Source organism: Phallusia mammillata, chromosome 3 (genome assembly GCF_965637545.1).
Source record: "Phallusia mammillata chromosome 3, kaPhaMamm4.hap1.1, whole genome shotgun sequence".
Taxonomy (NCBI): Eukaryota; Metazoa; Chordata; class Ascidiacea; order Phlebobranchia; family Ascidiidae; genus Phallusia; species Phallusia mammillata.
In genome coordinates this window covers 695522-714249 of record NC_137254.1, presented here as the reverse complement: position 1 = coordinate 714249, position 18728 = coordinate 695522, and the positions used below count along the sequence as shown (strand labels likewise).

The 18728-nt window shown below is 39.1% G+C and overlaps 1 protein-coding gene across 1 annotated transcript; it reads right to left on the bottom strand.

The window, feature by feature from the left end:
- Positions 1-146: 146 nt before the first annotated feature.
- Positions 147-2093, bottom strand: LOC145218682 (E3 ubiquitin-protein ligase RNF181-like). The gene has a single exon (XM_080086089.1). It carries the CDS (start codon positions 2034-2036, stop codon positions 1584-1586), a length of 453 nt encoding a protein of 150 aa, XP_079942215.1. The 5' UTR covers positions 2037-2093; the 3' UTR covers positions 147-1583.
- Between the last annotated feature and the right edge of the window lie 16635 nt (positions 2094-18728).

Genomic DNA, 18728 nt, shown 5'->3' with positions numbered 1-18728 from the left:
TGTGTTGCAGTCAGGCCTTTCCCAATCGTCGAAAATCGGAAATATATTTTGTGAAACACTGCCGCCTAAGTCAGGCCGGTCAGCCCAGTCAGGCTTTTAGTCGACCCCCTTTAAATGCAGCATAGAAAAAACTTTAAGAAAGATAATACCTTAAATCGTTTTATTCATAATCTTCAATAAAGTTTACCAACACAAAATAGTATCAATAGTAAAATGTTACGTAAAAAATCAACATAATACAAACACAATGTAAACAAATTACACAAAAAACAACACATTTTGCCAAATTATCAATCAAATTGCATTTTCACGCTAAATAAAAGGTGATTAATTGCTCAGCCGTTTTGTCAAACTTATGAATGCAATCGCCCAGTAACAAACAACCAACATGTGCATTTGAGTTGAGTTTATGAAATGAAAAAATCTGAATAACATGTTTTAATTCAGAAACTTAAAATTCATGAAAGTAATATGTTCACAGTAATTCATTTAGGCTTATAGTGGCAAAGTCTTAAACTAGTTTGGAGGAGTATGAGTTGAGAAATTTGGTTATTTTTCGCTTGGTGAAAGAAAACATAGCGACATTATTGCACTAAAAAATCACCAAGTCGAAAATAGCTGCACACCTTTAAATGTGGGGCCGACTGTGCTACACTGTATCGAGAAGCAATTAGCCGAAATCAGTACAAACTGTTTAAGTTTTTTCATCCCTTTACAATAAACTACAATCTTCTGTATATATATATAGTTCATAAATAAAGGCAATTCTTACAGATAAAACATATTACAAAGTGTTTGTTGATAACAATAAAAAAAACATTAAGAATCTTACCAACAATGGCATAAGATACATGACAGTAGTTCCCAACCTTTCAGTTGCAACAAACTAATTAAGTAAGTTTACTCAGATTGGGGATCCCTACACAAAGTGTACCAAGGGCTATGTTTCAAAAAGATGTGTAAATTTTTGCCTGAATTGACCCTTGAAAATATCCCTTAAACCTCTAGGTTGAAAACCACAGCTTTTTATAGAATGTATAACAAAATAGAATGGAATTGTGTTGACTGATTTTGACACAGAAATACTGATGCTGCATCACTAATGTCAATGACAAAAATATAGTTAAGATATAAATACTATTATAGGAAACGATGTTAAAAATCCTTGCATATATTAGTTTCATTTGCAAGTTGCTTCTCAAATATTTTTATCCGAACATTAACCCCATAAACTTCTAGGTTAGAAACTACTGCTTTTTAAAATGAATAACATTTAAGGATACTTCACTAAAATCAATTTCAAAATGTAGTTTAAGTTAATGGCTTTAGATAAAATACACTATTATAAGTCCATCATGAACAAACTACTGTTAAAAATCCTCAGGAACATGAAAAGCACATGTTGCTCACAAAACCATCGCTTTTTAATAAGTGCTGATGATTCTCTAAATCAGTGCCAGAATATAGTTTAAGGTAATGGACTTAGATATAAGAAATGTTCCTACTATTATAGAAAACCATCATGTACAAACGAATGTTAAAAATCCTAGAAAAAAAAGCATATGTTGCTACTAAAACATTTTTTATCCAAACATTGAATTGTGAAGTTGTTCGACCCGAAATTGTCGGTCTTTTTCCTTTTCTTTCTGTTTCTTATATTCCTCGTACGCAGGGTCATCGGTCAACAATTCATGTCGGCACATGGGGCAGTTGTTGGTCTTCTGTAACCACGGCAACAGACAGCCTTTGTGAAAACAATGCTCGCATGGCATGTCTATTATGACATCATCATAAGGAAGCAGGCACACAGGGCATTTTGTTTGTTCAAGGATTTCTTTTTCGGTGGGTTTTCTTCTGGGGAGTTTGTCGACAATTTGTTTCGACGCTGGGGGAGCCAACTTTTCTCCAAAGGGAAGATGGTCGTCAAATTCATCATTGCTAAGCAACCGTCTGATTAAATCCAATAAGTCTTCTTCCTGAGTGGCAGGGTTTGATTGTGTGGGAACACAATCATGTTCATCAAAGTATGATGTCATTTTATTTATTTTAATTTACTCCATGATTACTTTGAAACACTATGTATGTATCTGTCCATAAGATTTATGATAAAATAATGGCCAACATGCACATAAAAAGTGACATGCTTTATTACTTAAACGTTTCAGGTTTCAGCAAATGTCCCTGCCATCATCAGCGATATGAAGTGCCACATCAGTTACACCCATTATTCAATTCACTGATAATGGCATGAGCATTTGCTGAAACGTCTAAATAATAAAACATGTCGCCTTTTTAGGTCTATTTGGGTCTTTATATTCATCGTTAGTCCATAAGTGTACCTGGCCATCAAAAGCCAATGTATTTTTTATTCAGTTGGTTCTTATATTTGTTTTATGCTTAGTGTAAGAATTCAAAACCTTCACCTACAAAAATTATATTTATATTATGTTTCATTCTTTTTAACTTCAACTAAACCATCGTTTTTGCAAATACCTGTGTTGAACTGAACCTCAATTATTAAACAATCTTTATTTTAAAAACAACTACTGACATTTATTTAAAAATGATAGTACTGCAATTAAGTTGTAGTTAAATGTTATAGTGTGCCCAACGGTCAATAAAAAATCATTCTTTTTTCCTTCCAAAAGCTGATATCAACTAGTTCAGTAATTTAGTGTATAAATTCTGTCTTGTGGTGTGTTCTCTTCGAAACTTAGCTAAAATATTTTACATTTTCCTAACCACATATGACTGCTTTGACTGATGCAATATATTTCGATCTTTCGAGATTTTACAAAACATTGTGACAAAGCAAAAATGAAAATTGCACTTAGAAACGGGAAATGCCCTACCCGTTCCGCTTGGATAATTTTATTTATCCGCTATTATTTCTATTGAAATTTGCATTTAAGCATCATTTTTACACATTAGTTAAGTTTAATTTTAACAAACCTACACACTCAATTTATTTGTCAAAAATTTAACCCTGTATTGGTCATATTTAACATTTTATTTACGTAGCTATAACTACTGTTTGAAACAAATTGTTGCATTGAAACGACTTTTACAATTTTGACATTGTTTATATTTAACATTGATCCGGTTTAAAGTTAAAAAAGTGCGTTACAACATCGAGACCTTCTTACAAATATAGAACGACCACTTCTCTACAGAAACCAAATTAGGTGGGTAAGTTTTGTATTAAAACAGCCACACACAATAAACATGTAAAGGAATCTGTTTATATGAACAATATATTAATCAGTTTTTGAGTTTTTTTGTCTTTTTATTCCATTTTCTCTCTTCCTATTTTTCTTAAATCTCCACCTTCTTTGCGTCTTTCCTCTTTACAACCATGACAACAGTCAGAACGAGAATGATTAAAATTACCAGGCAGAGACTTGTAACGAGAGAAACCTCCATCAGTGTCTCAATGTTTTGGTTGACTTCTGCCAAACAAATATAAAAACAACTTTTTAAACTCCGATAAAACATTCCCAAAATGGCCGAGTGGTTAGTGCAACCGCCTTGTGTTCACAAGGTTCTGGGTTCTAATCAGTGGTTGAATAGAATTTTTTTGTCAGTCGGTTCTATCACAAAAGTCATATTTTTCAGCCGGTTCTATCACAAAAGTCATATTTTTCAGCCGGTTCTATCACAAAAGTCATATGTTTCAGCCGGTTCTGTTACAAAAAGTCCGTTGACAGTAACCAGTAATTGCTAACCGGTTCACTGATCTCATAAAATGTCGTGAGACGGTTCTATAGAACCGGTGCGAACCGGCTGAATCCCACCACTGGTTCTAATCCCAGTTAAGTAGGTCGTTTGTGTTTCGCTGAGCAATCAACTAAATTGAAGTCACCAACTGCCGGAGTTGAAAAAAATTCATTATGACTTGATTCAAGGGACTTGCAATAAAAAAGGCAGCTCGACGGTGGACTCATTGTGAGCATAATACATTCAGGCGTTGCCCTTAAAAATGAAACAAACGAACAAATGCAATAGCGGTGACTTTGCTGGCTGTTTTTTGATAAATCATTTCATGTTCTTCAAATGTATTTTTAAATGTATGGCTAAAATATAAGCAAGTCTTACCAACACAAGTCTTTCCATCTTTTATCAGGAAATATCCTTCAGGACAAATACAGCGAGCTGCACCTGTCGTGTCGATACCACACATGTGAGAGCATCCCAATTCCTCCTAGAAAGCAATTTATGGAGGTTAGACTCAACATATTCACACGTAAAGTAACAATTGAAGTTTTACCTTGTTGCAAACAAGTTGGTCATCACTACCAAGTTCAGGTGCAAGGACGAAAGGTCCGATAGATATTTTCTTTGTTGAGTCATCAGTTTCGTCAGTGATTGATCTTTTGACTGAATGAGCCACTGGTCCCATAGGTGCACAGTCCTTAACAAAGAAAGTTTTAATGTGCAATATATATAATAAGCCACTGCGTTACTGGTCGCATTTAACCTTACGATTCGAATGAGATGTTGTTAAAACATCACTTATTATGTGTTCACAAGTTAATAAAGTAGCAAGCCTGGATATACGCAGTTAACAACACATCAGATGGAAAACTTACTATTTTGCATTCGTTGTCGTCGGTTTTGTCGCAGACTTTCATTTGGCACGTAACCCATATCTTCTGTTCCGAGTGTTCAACATTAGACCAAGTAAATCCCAGGAACGAAAAGAGAAATTTGTGAGAGTCGGTCACGTTGTAGATGACATTCCCGTCCATATCAAGAGGATCAGGTACGGCACAACTGAAACAAAAAACAAGTTGAAGTGGAACTTTCCTCATCCTAAAACACAAGCGCTCACCCTTCGATGACAACAGGATAAACAGTTTCAGTATCGTTTTCATTGTCTTTTACCAAACAGTCTATTCCCTAAACAAGTAATGAGGCAGTGGTTATAATGAAACTGAGTGGGTATTAGAGTGTTTATTTGACATTATACCTGCAAAACCAAGTTGTTCTCGGCTGCTACAATAATCCTAACACCAATGTAAACAGGGGACCCAATTGTTATTGTTTGTTCAGTTTCAATTGTAGCAAAACTGTCCGATTGGTAACGAGCCATTTCCAATTTGATTGACGTCGCTGTTTTGCCCAAATCCATTTTAACTTCGCTGCAAAATTTAGTTTTGCTTGTTAATATTTGACCCACAGTGACAGACAGACCTGCTTGAGGCCTGCCAGACTCAAAAATTATTTAATGGCTTTTGTATATTATTTATATATAAACACTGGTATTCTGCAGACAATGCACACTGTTTCGACCTACAAGGTCTCATCAATGCAGCTAGTGACGAGAGATCGGCCGCATTGGCTAGTGTAGCCATCCAACAGCACTCATTTATTGGCTCTATGCTTTTACATTGATACTGTGACACTGAGCCGACTTCACTGTGGTTCCCAAGCAGTTGCTTGGCCATTGTGAGCCAGTTTCATTTGTGCTGTATGCCCAGTTGTGGCATCGCACAGACTAGGTGATGGGGTTGTACCCTGTGGCATCGCACAGTGATGGGGTTGTACCCCAGTTGTGGCATCGCACATACTAGGTGATGGGGTTGTACCCTGTGGCATCGCACATACTAGGTGATGGGGTTGTACCCTGTTGCTCCCAACAAACTGGAGTGCCGTTGAATGGCTACACTAGCTAATGCGGCCGTTCTCTTGTCACCAGCTGCACTGATGAGACCTTATAGTTAGAAACAATGTGCACTGTCTGCAGCTTATCATTTATTGGCTTGATGCTTTAACATTAACACTGGTAATAATGCCAAAGCGATTATGCCAGTGGTTCTCAAACCTTTTTAGCATGCTGCACATTAAAGAACTAAAATTTTCATGTCAGATTGACCTTAGTAACTTAAAGTGTGTTATATAATATAAGAACTAAACTGGATGTACATATTACGGACCTGATCATTGACACTAGAGGTTGATCCATTGTCGCTATTCCTGTACGGTTGTAGGCGCATTGAAACACCACAACTGACAGTTTAGCAGTGCGAGTTATTATGTGTGGTGACGAACCAGCAGCAACACCAAGCGAGACTTTGTAAGTTACCACAATTTCTGTGTCGCTCTCCTGGAATTGACAATTAATTAGAAAAAGAAAACTCTTTTAAGACCACTATGAGCAGAGTTGCCATTATTTCTAAGATTTGTATCTATTTTGCAGACAGGTCTTCGTAAAATTTATTGCCTATATTTCTAAGAAATGTCCCTGTTTTTGACCTGGGTCTTATTTTTAACAGTTACAAGTCAAATCCCTGCTACAAGTAAAACTAAACCTAGACCTAAGGTGTGGTGAGATGCACAAAGTATTTTCTATGAACAAGGAATTGCTGGAACAGATTGTTTCTGTCAAAAAATATGGCATATGATATGTCATGGCTCGTATAAATGCAAAGATTTGTCCCAAAAAGTTTGCTCCGCTTCGTATCCATGTCGATGGCAACCCAGATTATAATCAACAAATTTGGTTCTTACGTTGATGTTTGCAGCACATTGGCCAATTCCAGGCGGGAATTTCATCTTATATTCGTCAGTCTCGTTGCACTTCACTGCAAAGCAATTGTCAAGTGGTGTCGAATCGTCACCGATCATTTCAAGCTGTTCGCCGGCTCCGGGGAGCAAAGATCGAACGTAACTGCCAAGAAGCCTGCGTGAACATAGAAGATTTGATTCAAGTATTAACAAAGAAAGACCAGTAAAGATGCTGTTATTCGACCCAAGCATAAAAATCTCTTCGCAACTGTTTGCTAAAAAATAATTTTGAAACTAACCTTGCTGAAACTCCGGTCAATGAACAGTTGGTGGTGATCACTGAATCTGAAAACATAGCGTGAAAATGTAAATTACAGCTACAATGGGTTGACTGATCATCTTTTAAACGTTTATAAGATTAATGTTTTAAATCTACTGCCATGTAATCGTAAGGTTGGTGGTTCTAATCTCAGCATGGCCTCTAACATGACCCAGTGGTTAGTGCAGTGGTTCTCAACCTTTGCTGGACCGTGGCCCCCTTCATGTAACCCTGTAATACCTGTGTGTAATACCTACATCCGTGCTCAACATGGCCTTTAAGATGACCCAGTGATTAGTACAACCGCTTTGCGATCGTATGGTTGGTGGTTCTAATCCCAGCTCGGCCTCTAAGATGACCCAGTGGTTAGTGCCAGGTTTTTTTAAGGTTTTGGTTTGGGTGATCGCTAAGTAGTTTTAAGAGACCGCAAGTGTTTCATTTAAATACCAAAAAATAGCCATATTTAACTTTGGGAAACCGCTGCAGAAGTTTCACGGTCCCCCAAAACACCTTAAAAAAACACTGGCTAGTGTAACCGCCTTGTAATCGTAAGGTTGGTGGTTCTAATCCCAGCTCTACTTCCAAATCAAACACTTTCTAACTGCACAAACCTGTTTGCGGACAGTTAGCTTCGTCATCGTCAACATCAGAACAGTCATGAAATCCGTCGCATACATAATGTTCCGGAAGACAGTAACCAGATCTGCATTGATAAAAGCCAGGTCCGCATTCTCCTGTAATGTTTAAATGGAAAATAATTAGTTTAAAATAAAAGCACAACTAATTTAAGTGATTTCACAAGCTACTGAGTCCAACAGATATTGTAAACAGTGTTGGGAATGGGCCGAGCCGAGCCAGAACCCGAGTACTCGGTACCGAGCATCGCTATTTTTGATGCTCGGTGCTCGGCCGAGTAGTTGCACAAACTAAACCGAGCGTTAAATTTGCATATTCATGACCAGCTAAGATACGAAGTAATAATGTGAGATGCTCGGTGTTCGGCCAAACAGAACATCTGCGGTTTTGGCTCATTCCTAAACACTATGTTGCAAAATAAAAAAGAGTATGCAAGTATGGAGCACAGCTAACAACATCTTTGACACAAGTGCGGTTTGACTCTTACTGAAGCAATCCTCGGCCAAACTTGTATGACAAAAAGCTTGATGGCAAGCTTCGTACAAAGGAGTGCACTCATTTTGACAGCTGAAAAGATGCGGGGGGCAACCGTCAATATCTGTCAGTGAAAAATAATGTTGTCAACCACAGCGCTTGTTACATGCATGACTGTGCAAACTTAAAGCGGGTTTTCTAACGAGCTTCATGCAGTCAACCATAGCGCTTGTTACATGCACGACTTGCAAGCTTAAAGCGGGTTTCCTAACGAGCTTCGTGTAGTCAACCATAGCGCTTGTTACATGCACGACTTGCAAGCTTAAAGCGGGTTTTCTAACGAGCTTGCGCAGTCAACCACAGCGCTTGTTACATGCACGACTTTGCAAGCTTAAAGCGGGTTTTCTAACGAGCTTCGTGGAGTCAACCATAGCGCTTGTTACATGCACGACTTTGCAAGCTTAAAGCGGGTTTTCTAACGAGCTTCGTTTAGTCAACCATAGCGCTTGTTACATGCACGACTTTGCAAGCTTAAAGCGGGTTTTCTAACGAGCTTCGTGCAGTCAACCATAGCACTTGTTACATGCACGACTTTGCAAGCTTAAAGCGGGTTTTCTAACGAGCTTCGTGGAGTCAACCATAGCGCTTGTTACATGCACGACTTTGTAAGCTTGAGGCGGGTTTCATAACGAGTTTCGTGCAGACAACCATAGCACTTGTTACATGCACGACTTTGCAAGCTTAAAGCGGGTTTCCTAACTAGCTTCGTGCAGTCAGCCACAGCAACTTACCACTTTGGATTTCATCGCAGTCAGCTTCATCATCAAAATTTTTACAGTCAACACCTCCATCGCATCGATAATGTTGTGGAATGCAGGCTCCAGAATCGCACATAAATTCATCGGGGCCGCAGTTACCTGTGTCGTAATTATCAAATGTCGTTCAAGGGTTACCATAACAGTGTTTACTAAAATATTTTTCGCCAAATAGTTAGTTTGATAAGCCTCATAATCAAATGTCGAACACGTCCAGCAGTTACCATAACAGTGTTTACTAAAATATTTTAACAGAAACGTCGATTTGGTAAGCGTAACAATCAAACGTCGAACACGTCCAGCAGTTACCACAAAAGTGTTCACTAAAAATTTTTTTACCAAATAGTTAGTTTGATAAGCGTTATAATTAAATGTCAAACATGTCCAGCAGTTACCATAACAATGTTTACTAAAATATTTTTACGGAATCGTTAATTTGGTAAGCGCAGCTTAGTTATTGCGAATTATTCCAAAGTATAGTGAACATTCTATTTCAAATTAAACTATTGTTCATTTTGTACACACAATTTTCAAACAGACTTTTTAATTAACCGGTTATTTTAAACCGTACGTTACACAAAGATATACTCGCGTATGCCACCTAGCGGATGACAATAGAGATCTTACCATCGCATGTTGGTTGTTCGTCACCAGCTGGGCAGGGCGAATCGCACATTGTAAGCATCGGTTCGCACGACATAGAGGGAAAGCACTGGAAAGCATGGTATCTGCATTTTTCCGAATCTGTATGAAAGAGTGGACCAAATTAATAATTTGGACCGGATTCCACATCAGTGGTTCTCTAAAAAAAATTCGAAGCAACCAGGTGGACCAAAAGATAACAAAAAGTTGGTTTGTATGACTGAATACATAAAATTTATTGCAGTATTGTCACCACAAATATTTTGGTTATTTTAAAGTGTCTAAGTGCACCCTGGGGCAAAAAAAAATTTGAGAAACACTGGTTTAAACTAACAGCATAACAGTTTAAAAAGTTATTTTTTTACTAAACTACTTTAGATAACAAAACGTACAACATGGTGAAAATTTGCTGCCACAACAGAACGTGGAATGTTAGTATAAAAAGTATTCCGTTTAATTTGTTCCTCTAACCCAAAAAATCCAAATGGTTTTGCAAATATTGTTTCCAAATTGCACATCTACACTGCAGTTATTATCTACACAAAATGTGCATTATTACCTCATAACAGTTAAGATAAACATAATTTCATAATTGGGATCAGCCCTGAAGCGTCGATGCAATCACAGTATATAAATCACAGTACACCAGGCCCATTGAAGGCGCCATAGCGAATCGGTCATATCGTATAAAACTTAATGGGCACTTTTATTCAGTACGATATATTTAAGACTGCGGCTCCTGCAGTCCACTATAATATTGTCATTCTACGATTGTATACAAAGCATTATCGAGCCTCATGTGGTCTGTGTGACGACTGTAGACTAGATTAACTTGTAAATTACTGCAAGTTTATAAATCTCTTCTGGCAAATGTAGCCTTTTGAAATTTACCCGACCTGTATAGGAGGTCGAAACGTCGGAATAAAAATACATTTGCCAGAATATCTCTATGGGTTATGCCAGGCAGCAAACGGTTTATAAATAACATAAAAATGTTGCTTCCGGGCATAATATCATAATTATTGAGCTCTTCTGGCAAAACTCGCGTCTAATTTTCTTTCCTTTGTTTATCGTGCACTGTTCTAGTCGCATTCAGTGTTATTTACCCTGATGAAGGCGACCTGTATAGGACGTCGAAACGTCGGAATAAAATCACATTTGCCAGAAGAGCTCTTTAAATTTGATAATATGCTTATATATTGCAAATTACTTGTACAGTGTTGTTCATCGTCCTCGTCATCACAATCTTGTCGTCGGTTGCATTCCATGTGGGCAGGAATACAAGCTCCAGATTCACATTGAAATTCCTCAGCGGTGCAGTTTTCTGCAACTGTTTGTAGATACGTGTATTATTCTAACTGTTATAAACTACTAAAAAAGCTCAACTCCTGGGCACCATATGAAGAAGCACATAGGAAATACGGCTTAAACCACAGTTACAAGTCGGGCCGGGTTTGGGGTTAGTTTTTTTTTCAAAAAACAGGCTTGATTCAGGCCTGCAGGCCCATGACTTTAAACTAGCTAAGTAGCCAGTTTCTGGACCTGACCTAATGTCAAACAGCCCCAAACCGCTTTGTTTAAGACCAATTGTCTATTGTGTTTGTTGTCTTGTCTTTCCTGAGGTTTTATACGCATGTTAATCAAACTTTCGGGCCTAAACGGGCTTCTCAAAAACGAATCGGGTTTCGGGACCTTCTACAACTTTGATTGTAAGTTATTCAATTATATGATAGTCCATAACATCAGAACACAAGGTTTCAACTTACTGTCGCAATTTTGCTCGTCATTGTCACATTGAGGAGTTCCGTCGCATATTGTGAAGTAAGCAAGACAAGTTTCGTCTCCACATTGAAATTTACTGAACGGGCAAACTCTGTCGATCACTGTCAACAAAAATAGTTTCAGGGGGATCTACTAATATAAAATCTCACACCAGGCAAGGTTTACAGGAAATACAAATGTTATTTTACGGGCAGACTCTGTCAATAAAAAATAGTCTAAGGAGCAACCGTCCTGCAATCGTAAGGTTGGTGGTTCTCATCCCATTTCGGCCTCTAAGATGACCCAGTGGTTAGTGCAACCGCCTTGCAATCGTAAGGTTGGTGGTTCTAATCCAAGCTCGGCCCCTAAGATGACCCAGTGGTTAGTGCAACCGCCTTGCGATCGTAAGGTTGGTGGTTCTAATCCCAGCCCGACCCCTAAGATGACCCAGTGGTTAGGGCAACCGCGTTACAATCGTAAGGTTGGTGGTTCTAATCCCAGCCCGACCTCTAAGATGACCCAGTGGTTAGTGCAACCGCCTTGCAATCGTAAGGTTGGTGGTTCTAATCCAAGCTCGGCCCCTAAGATGACCCAGTGGTTAGTGCAACCGCCTTGCAATCGTAAGGTTGGTGGTTCTAATCCAAGCTCGGCCCCTAAGATGACCCAGTGGTTAGTGCAACCGCCTTGCAATCGTAAGGTTGGTGGTTCTAATCCAAGCTCGGCCCCTAAGATGACCCAGTGGTTAGTGCAACAGCCTTGCAATCGTCAGGTTGGTGGTTCTAATCCCAGCACGGCCTTTAAGATGACCCAGTGGTTAGTGCAACAGCCTTGCAATCGTCAGGTTGGTGGTTCTACCAAGGTGTTGTTGGGCCGTCCCACTCAGCCATTGGTTAAGTCAGTGTTTCTTAACCTTTTTAGCGCTCGTAGCCTTTTAGCTTTCATAAAATTTTCTCGTACCCTCTGTCTAAAACAGCCGACGAAAGTTAATAAAATCGTAATAATTGGAATTAACATAATTTTAATAACAGCTATTTATAAATTGCGTGTTGGATGCATGCATTAAAACAGTATTGTAAGTAGTACAAAACCAACCTGTTTTAGCCACATAACAAAGTAACTTGTTACGCATTCTTCATAAATATGCCTGAATAGCTTATAATTTCACACTGCATGTGTTACCCCCTGCTTTGGTGCTTCGTACCCCCAAGGGGCACACGTACCCCTGGTTAAGAACCCCTGGGTTTAAAATGTAAATACTTTAACAGTTTTGAAACAAACCTTGAACAGGAGTAGTACAATTGCCTTCGTCATCGTCAAAGTGCCAGCAGTCATGAATCCCGTCGCAAACATATTCTTGTGGAAGGCAATAACCAGATTTACATTTATAGAAGCCAGGGTCACATTCTCCTGTGATAAAAGGTACAATGAAATAACTGTAACAGCTATTGCCTGGTGTATAGACCAAGATGTGATTTCACTAGATTGAATACAGCATTAATTTGATGATAAATAAACTAATTGTTTATTTTAAACTTTAAAATGTTACTGCAAAAATTTATTCGTTGCTGAGACTACACGATGCAAAACATGATTCCTTTGACATTATAAAGTAGGATTGAACAGATTTTTTAACTACTGTAAACCACTATTAAATCGGATTCGGTTAATCCGGATCTTCGCCTAATCCGGACAAAACTTAAATTGCAAATGATTTGTAATGTGGTAAGGCTTTAACTAATCGATATCGGGTAATCCGGATCTTTGCCTAATTCGGACAAAACTTGAGGTACAAATGATTTGTAATGTGGTAAGGCTTTAACAAATTGACATTGGTCAATTAGAATAGCCAATATTTGCTGTATTAGCAATAAACAAATGATTTAAGAAAAATACAATCAACACGTTTAAATTCCTAGACTTATTTCATTACAATCTAACATAGTTCGTTACCAAGGCATTCACTTGCGAAGTCATTATAGCAAAATGAGTTGCTGCAAGCATGCTGGATCGGAAAACACTCCCCACTGCAATTGAACTGGTGAGGAGGACAGTTGTCAAAACCTGAGAAGAATGTTCTTTCACAAAATTGACAATAGCGCTTGTTACATGCACGATTTTGTAAGCTTAAAGCGGGTTTCCTAACGAACTTCGTGCAGTCAACCATAGCACTTGTTACATACACGATATTGCAAGCTTAAAGCGGGTTTCCTAACAAGCTTCGTGCAGTGAACCATAGCGCTTGTTACATGCACGACTTTGCAAACTTAAAGCGGGTTTCCTAACGAGCTTCGTGCAGTCAACCATAGCGCTTGTTACATGCACGACTTTGCAAGCTTAAAGCGGGTTTCCTAACGAGCTTCGTGCAGTCAACCATAGCGCTTGTTACATGCACGACTTTGCAAACTTAAAGCGGGTTTCCTAACGAGCTTCGTGCAGTCAACCATAGCGCTTGTTACATGCACGACTTTGCAAGCTTAAAGCGGGTTTCCTAACAAGCTTCGTGCTGTCAACCATAGCGCTTGTTGGATTCAGCAGTTCACCTCTTTTAATTTCACTCGGAGTGCAACTCTCATCTTCGCCTCGCGAACAATCTGCATCCAAATCACACTGGAATATTCGAGGAATGCACGCTCCATCTCCATCGCACTCAAACTCATCTGCTCCACACGAACCTGAATCATGCAAACCACTTGTACTTGTTAACTATATTACTTAAAAGTTATTGTGACTTTTTATGGAATGGAAATGGAAATGGAATTCCCGAGTAGATTTGTAACCAAATGTAATTAATAATACCCACAACAGTGTTTACGTAATTACCACAACAGTGTTTACCCACAAGTTTTGAGATAAAGCAAATCAAGTCTAAATCTAATCATTCAAGTAACAAGGATTCGCGCCTTTATTAAACCTTGCTACCCCCGAAAGTCTAACTTTTAGCAAATCGAGCATTATAAAAACCAGAAAAGCGGGCTGGATTCGGGCCTGACCTTAAACTCTGTGTCATTATTTTTTAAATGAATTTACCTAACTAAGTAGCCAGTCGCTGGACCTGACCTAATGTCAAACACCTCTAAAACGCCATGTTTAGGACCAAATGTATATTATATTTGTTGTCTTGGTCTTTCCTGAGGCTTGAATGTATAAACATGTCAATCAAAATTTTGGGCTTAAACGGGCTTCGCAAAAACGATTCAGGTTCAGGCTGAGTTTCAGGCTTGTACTTTTGGGTTCTGGCTCTAATTTCAGGCCCATTTACAACTCAGGTGCCCAGTCTTGTTCGTTAAAAACATGTCGTTTTTTTCAGGAGTTTCGAACCCAGGACACTCCCAGGGATGAATCCCAGGACCCTTCGACCCTTAAAATATGTTTTCATGCTGGTGGACGATACGCTTGTTCGGTATTTTCTAACATAAGCCTTACCATCACAAAGAGGTTGTGTGTCCTCCGCCCTGCAGCCAAAAGAACACTTACTCCGGTTAGGAATGCAGACCATTGACGGAAAACACTGATATTCGTGATATCGGCAACCAAGAGTATCTGCAAGTAATCAAACTTTGTTGTTATCTTCATATAATTCGCAGTCATGTCTGCCAGAGAACTTTTGTATATAGATTATGCAGATGGGGGTTCACCTTTCTTTCTTAATTGCTTTATACACTGATGATGACAACAGTGATTGTTGAAACGTCTGCATGATATGTTGTGCATACACAGGTTCCCTGGGAGCTATGTTTTTAATTAAATTGGTTTTCAAATCCGTGTATAGTGTTCCAAAGTATAAAACTGGTGCTTTTTTATACTGTGTTGATAACAGTGATTGTAGAAACACTATACAGGGACTTATGTATATAGAATACATCGTTCAGACGTTTTAACGATCACTGTTGTCATCATCAGTGCAGGTTGTTCAAACGTCTTATGTATTCTATATACACAAGTTTTCTTTGGTGCTATGTTTTGGGGGTAAATTACTCTTCAAGTCCGTGTATCGTGTTCCCCAATTACACCTGTTATCCAAATGTGATCGCGTTTTGATAAAACTTAATACAAGTGGTTTACTTCACATAAAAACAGTAAACATCGGTTAAATCGGATTCGGTTAATCCGGATCTTCGCCTAATTCAGACAAAACTTGAGGTACAAATGATTTGTAATGTGGTAAGGCTTTAACTAATCGACATCGGTTAATCCGGATCTTTGCCGAACAATTTTTTGGGCGAAACGGGTTCAGATTAACCTTGGTTTACTGTATTTGAGAATAGGCAACCGGTTTGAATCATGAAACAATGTTCGATTGGTTTCGTCTTGAAATCGTTATTTACATGTTAATTTGTGTGGGGACCCATGAGTTTCTGCTCGTAAAAAGGCTATAATAACGTTGGATGTACAGCCCAATATAGGGAATGAATGCATGTTTCAAAAATGGTAATACTTCGCTTAGTCCATAGAAGGCGTCATACCGAATCAAGCCTGTTCTTAAGCAATTCGGTATAACGCCTTCAATGGGTCTGGTGTGCTATAATTTATCAAAGAATATGCCGTGATTGCTGGTCTGTTCAAAACTAATCCCAGTATGAAAGTATTTATCTTAGTTATTTCAAAGTAGGCCAACGGGTATGTTGATTAGCAATAAGTTCAACCGTTCCTATTTACTTATGCAGTCAGTCTCATCATCTCCGTCAATACAGTCCCACTCTCTGTCGCATATTTTATCAAGGGAAATACAAGCTCCAGACTGGCATTGGAACTCGTCAGGTGCACAGTTTCCTACAAGAAAGGAATTAAAATGAATTATTCAGTCTTTGTAAAATACGACACCATGTTCATTTAGTCCGGTGGCTCTCAAACATTTTTATTGCGACGCCCCTGGAAAAGTTTTCTGGACTTGCGACGCACCAGCAAATAAAAGTTAATGAGGAAACTTATTATTAAAGTTGTGTTTATTGATACAACAACAAAAAGCCACGAAACGAAATTATTCTGCGACGCCCTTGGAAAACCGAAACGCCGCACCAGGGCATCGCGACGCACAGTTTGAGAACTATACTCAATTAGCCTAACGCCACTGGTCGTTAAATTTCAAATTTCTAAAAGTTGCAGTTTAGTATTTTGCTTTGTTATCCTATTTCACGGGGTTCGAACCCAGAATCTCCCAGGACGAACTCCGATCAAGGTTGTGTATGTCCTTATATAGGTTAGGCACACGAGACCTTCCGAAAAAGTTCCTGCCCGTGGTACTATGTCAGTAGTTCTCAATGGGGGTCTATGGACCACTACTGGTCCATGATGACTTTTTGGGTAGTCCAGAGGGCGTCAACTTTTTAATGCCAGTGCGGCCTTCAAGATGATCCAGTGGTTATTGCAACCGCCTTGCAATCGTAAGGTTGGTGGTTCTAATCCCAGGTCGGCCTCTAAGATGGCCCAGTGGTTAGTGGAACCGCCTTGCAATCGTAATGTTTTTTTACTGGGCCGTTGGTCCATGGCCCGAAACGATATGAGAACCACTGTACTATGTTATCGCAACATTGGTAAATTTCAAAAAAACTGACCCAAACCCAACTATCGGGTTTGTTTTTACTAACCGTCACAATTGCTTTCATCCTCATCATTCAGACACGTAGATTCGCCATCGCACAGTTCACGGTAACTAACACACAGTTCGCCACATTGGAATTGATGAAAGGGACAGATCCTCACTAAATGGCAATAAATATAGTTTAGATTGCGTTTCAACTAAAAACTGTTCTGAAATTACAATTTAAACAATTTTGTTTGTTAAGAGCGCGCTGCAATCGTAAGGCTGGTGGTTCTAATCTCAGCTCGGCCTTTAAGATGACCCAGTGGTTAGTGCAACAGTTTTACAGTCGTAAGGTCGGTGGTTCTAATCCCAGCTCGGCCTCTAACATGACCCAGTGGTTAGTGCAACTGCTTTGCAATCGTAAGGTTGGTGGTTCTAGTTCCAGCTGAAGTTGCTAATGAGCGATCGGAACTGCATTAAATACATTTGGGTTGAAACTTACCACAATTAGCTTCGTCATCGTCAAAGTCAAAACAGTCATGAAATCCGTCGCAAACATATTTTTCCGGGAGACAGTAACCGGATCTGCATTTATAAAAACCAGGTCCGCATTCTCCTGCGATGTAATATTAGTTTGAATGTATTAAGTTCGAAAATGCAAAATGCTGTTGCATTGGTTGGTAAATACCGCAAAAACACGCTAGCATGACCTAGTGGTAAGTATAACAACCTTGCAATCGTAAGGTTGATGGTTCTAATCCCAGCTCCGCCTCTATATTAGGTTAGACCAGCGGTTCCCAAACTGGGGTCCGCGGTCCTTTAGGGGTCCGTGAGGCAATTTAAGGGGGACCGCGAAGCGGTTGAAGTAATTCTATGATCTTATTTGGCGTCAGTTTGTGCCACTAAATAAGTTTAAATCAAAGTAGAATTGAGAATGGACCGTCTCCATTGATAAACAATGGCCTTTATTGAAAGACAACTATCAAAAATGCAATTGTTCGCGCACAATCGTAATGTTTTTTTTCCTGTTTGTGATGTCACGTGCTGTCTTTGGACAACTAGCTAAAATCCTGCAATCAACTTTCGTTTTTATGAAATACACATTTAGGCTTAAGGGCCGCGAGCCCTCGAAATGATGGCAAAGGGACCGTTTTGAAAAAAATATCAAAAAGTTTGGGTTAGACAATGCAAAATGCATACTAATTGAACACTATCTACAGTTTGTAACAGAATAAGTCCTACAACGTAGAACGGCTGTGCAACAAACCACACTCTACTTACAATACACAGTTCTAAATACTCTAAAAAGAAAGACACAAGCCACTATTTTAATGTAAAACGTAACAACGTTTTCACAGTTTCTATTGTCATCGTCAGGTTCGGAGTCTCAAAAACAGACTAGTCACATTTTTTCCGACCAAATACCACATTTTCTTTCATAATTCACCGGAGTATCGAGGTTACAACATTCTCTCACCGAGGCATTCAGCAGTAAAGTTGGAATAACATGATTCAACAGTGCAAGCAGTTGAAAAAATATTGCATGTTCCTGAGCAGCTGTACTGGTGGAGAGGACAGTTGTCCACATCTGCAACAAGATAGGCGTTTTCAACCACAGCGCTTGTTACACGCACGACTTTTCAAGCTTAAAGTCGGTTTCCTAACGAGCTTCGTGAAGTCAACCACAGCGCTTGTTACACGCACGACTTTGCAAGCTTTAAGCGGGTTTCCTGACGAGCTTCGTGCAATCAACCATAGCAACTTACCAGTTTGGATTTCATCGCAGTCTACTTCATCTTCGCCATTAAAACAATCCCAACCGCCGTCACAGCGGTGATATGCAGGAACACAGGCACCAGATTGGCATGCAAACTCATCGGGGCCACAATTACCTAAAATCAAAACCTTGTTTCTAATGGTTGATGTGGTAATGTCTAATTTATCGATTAATTCAGCGGTTCCGAAACTGTGGTAGACGTACCACTAGTGGTACGTCAGTCCTTATCAGGTGGTACGCAAGTAGCTTTCTTTGATACTTAATTCAAGCCACACC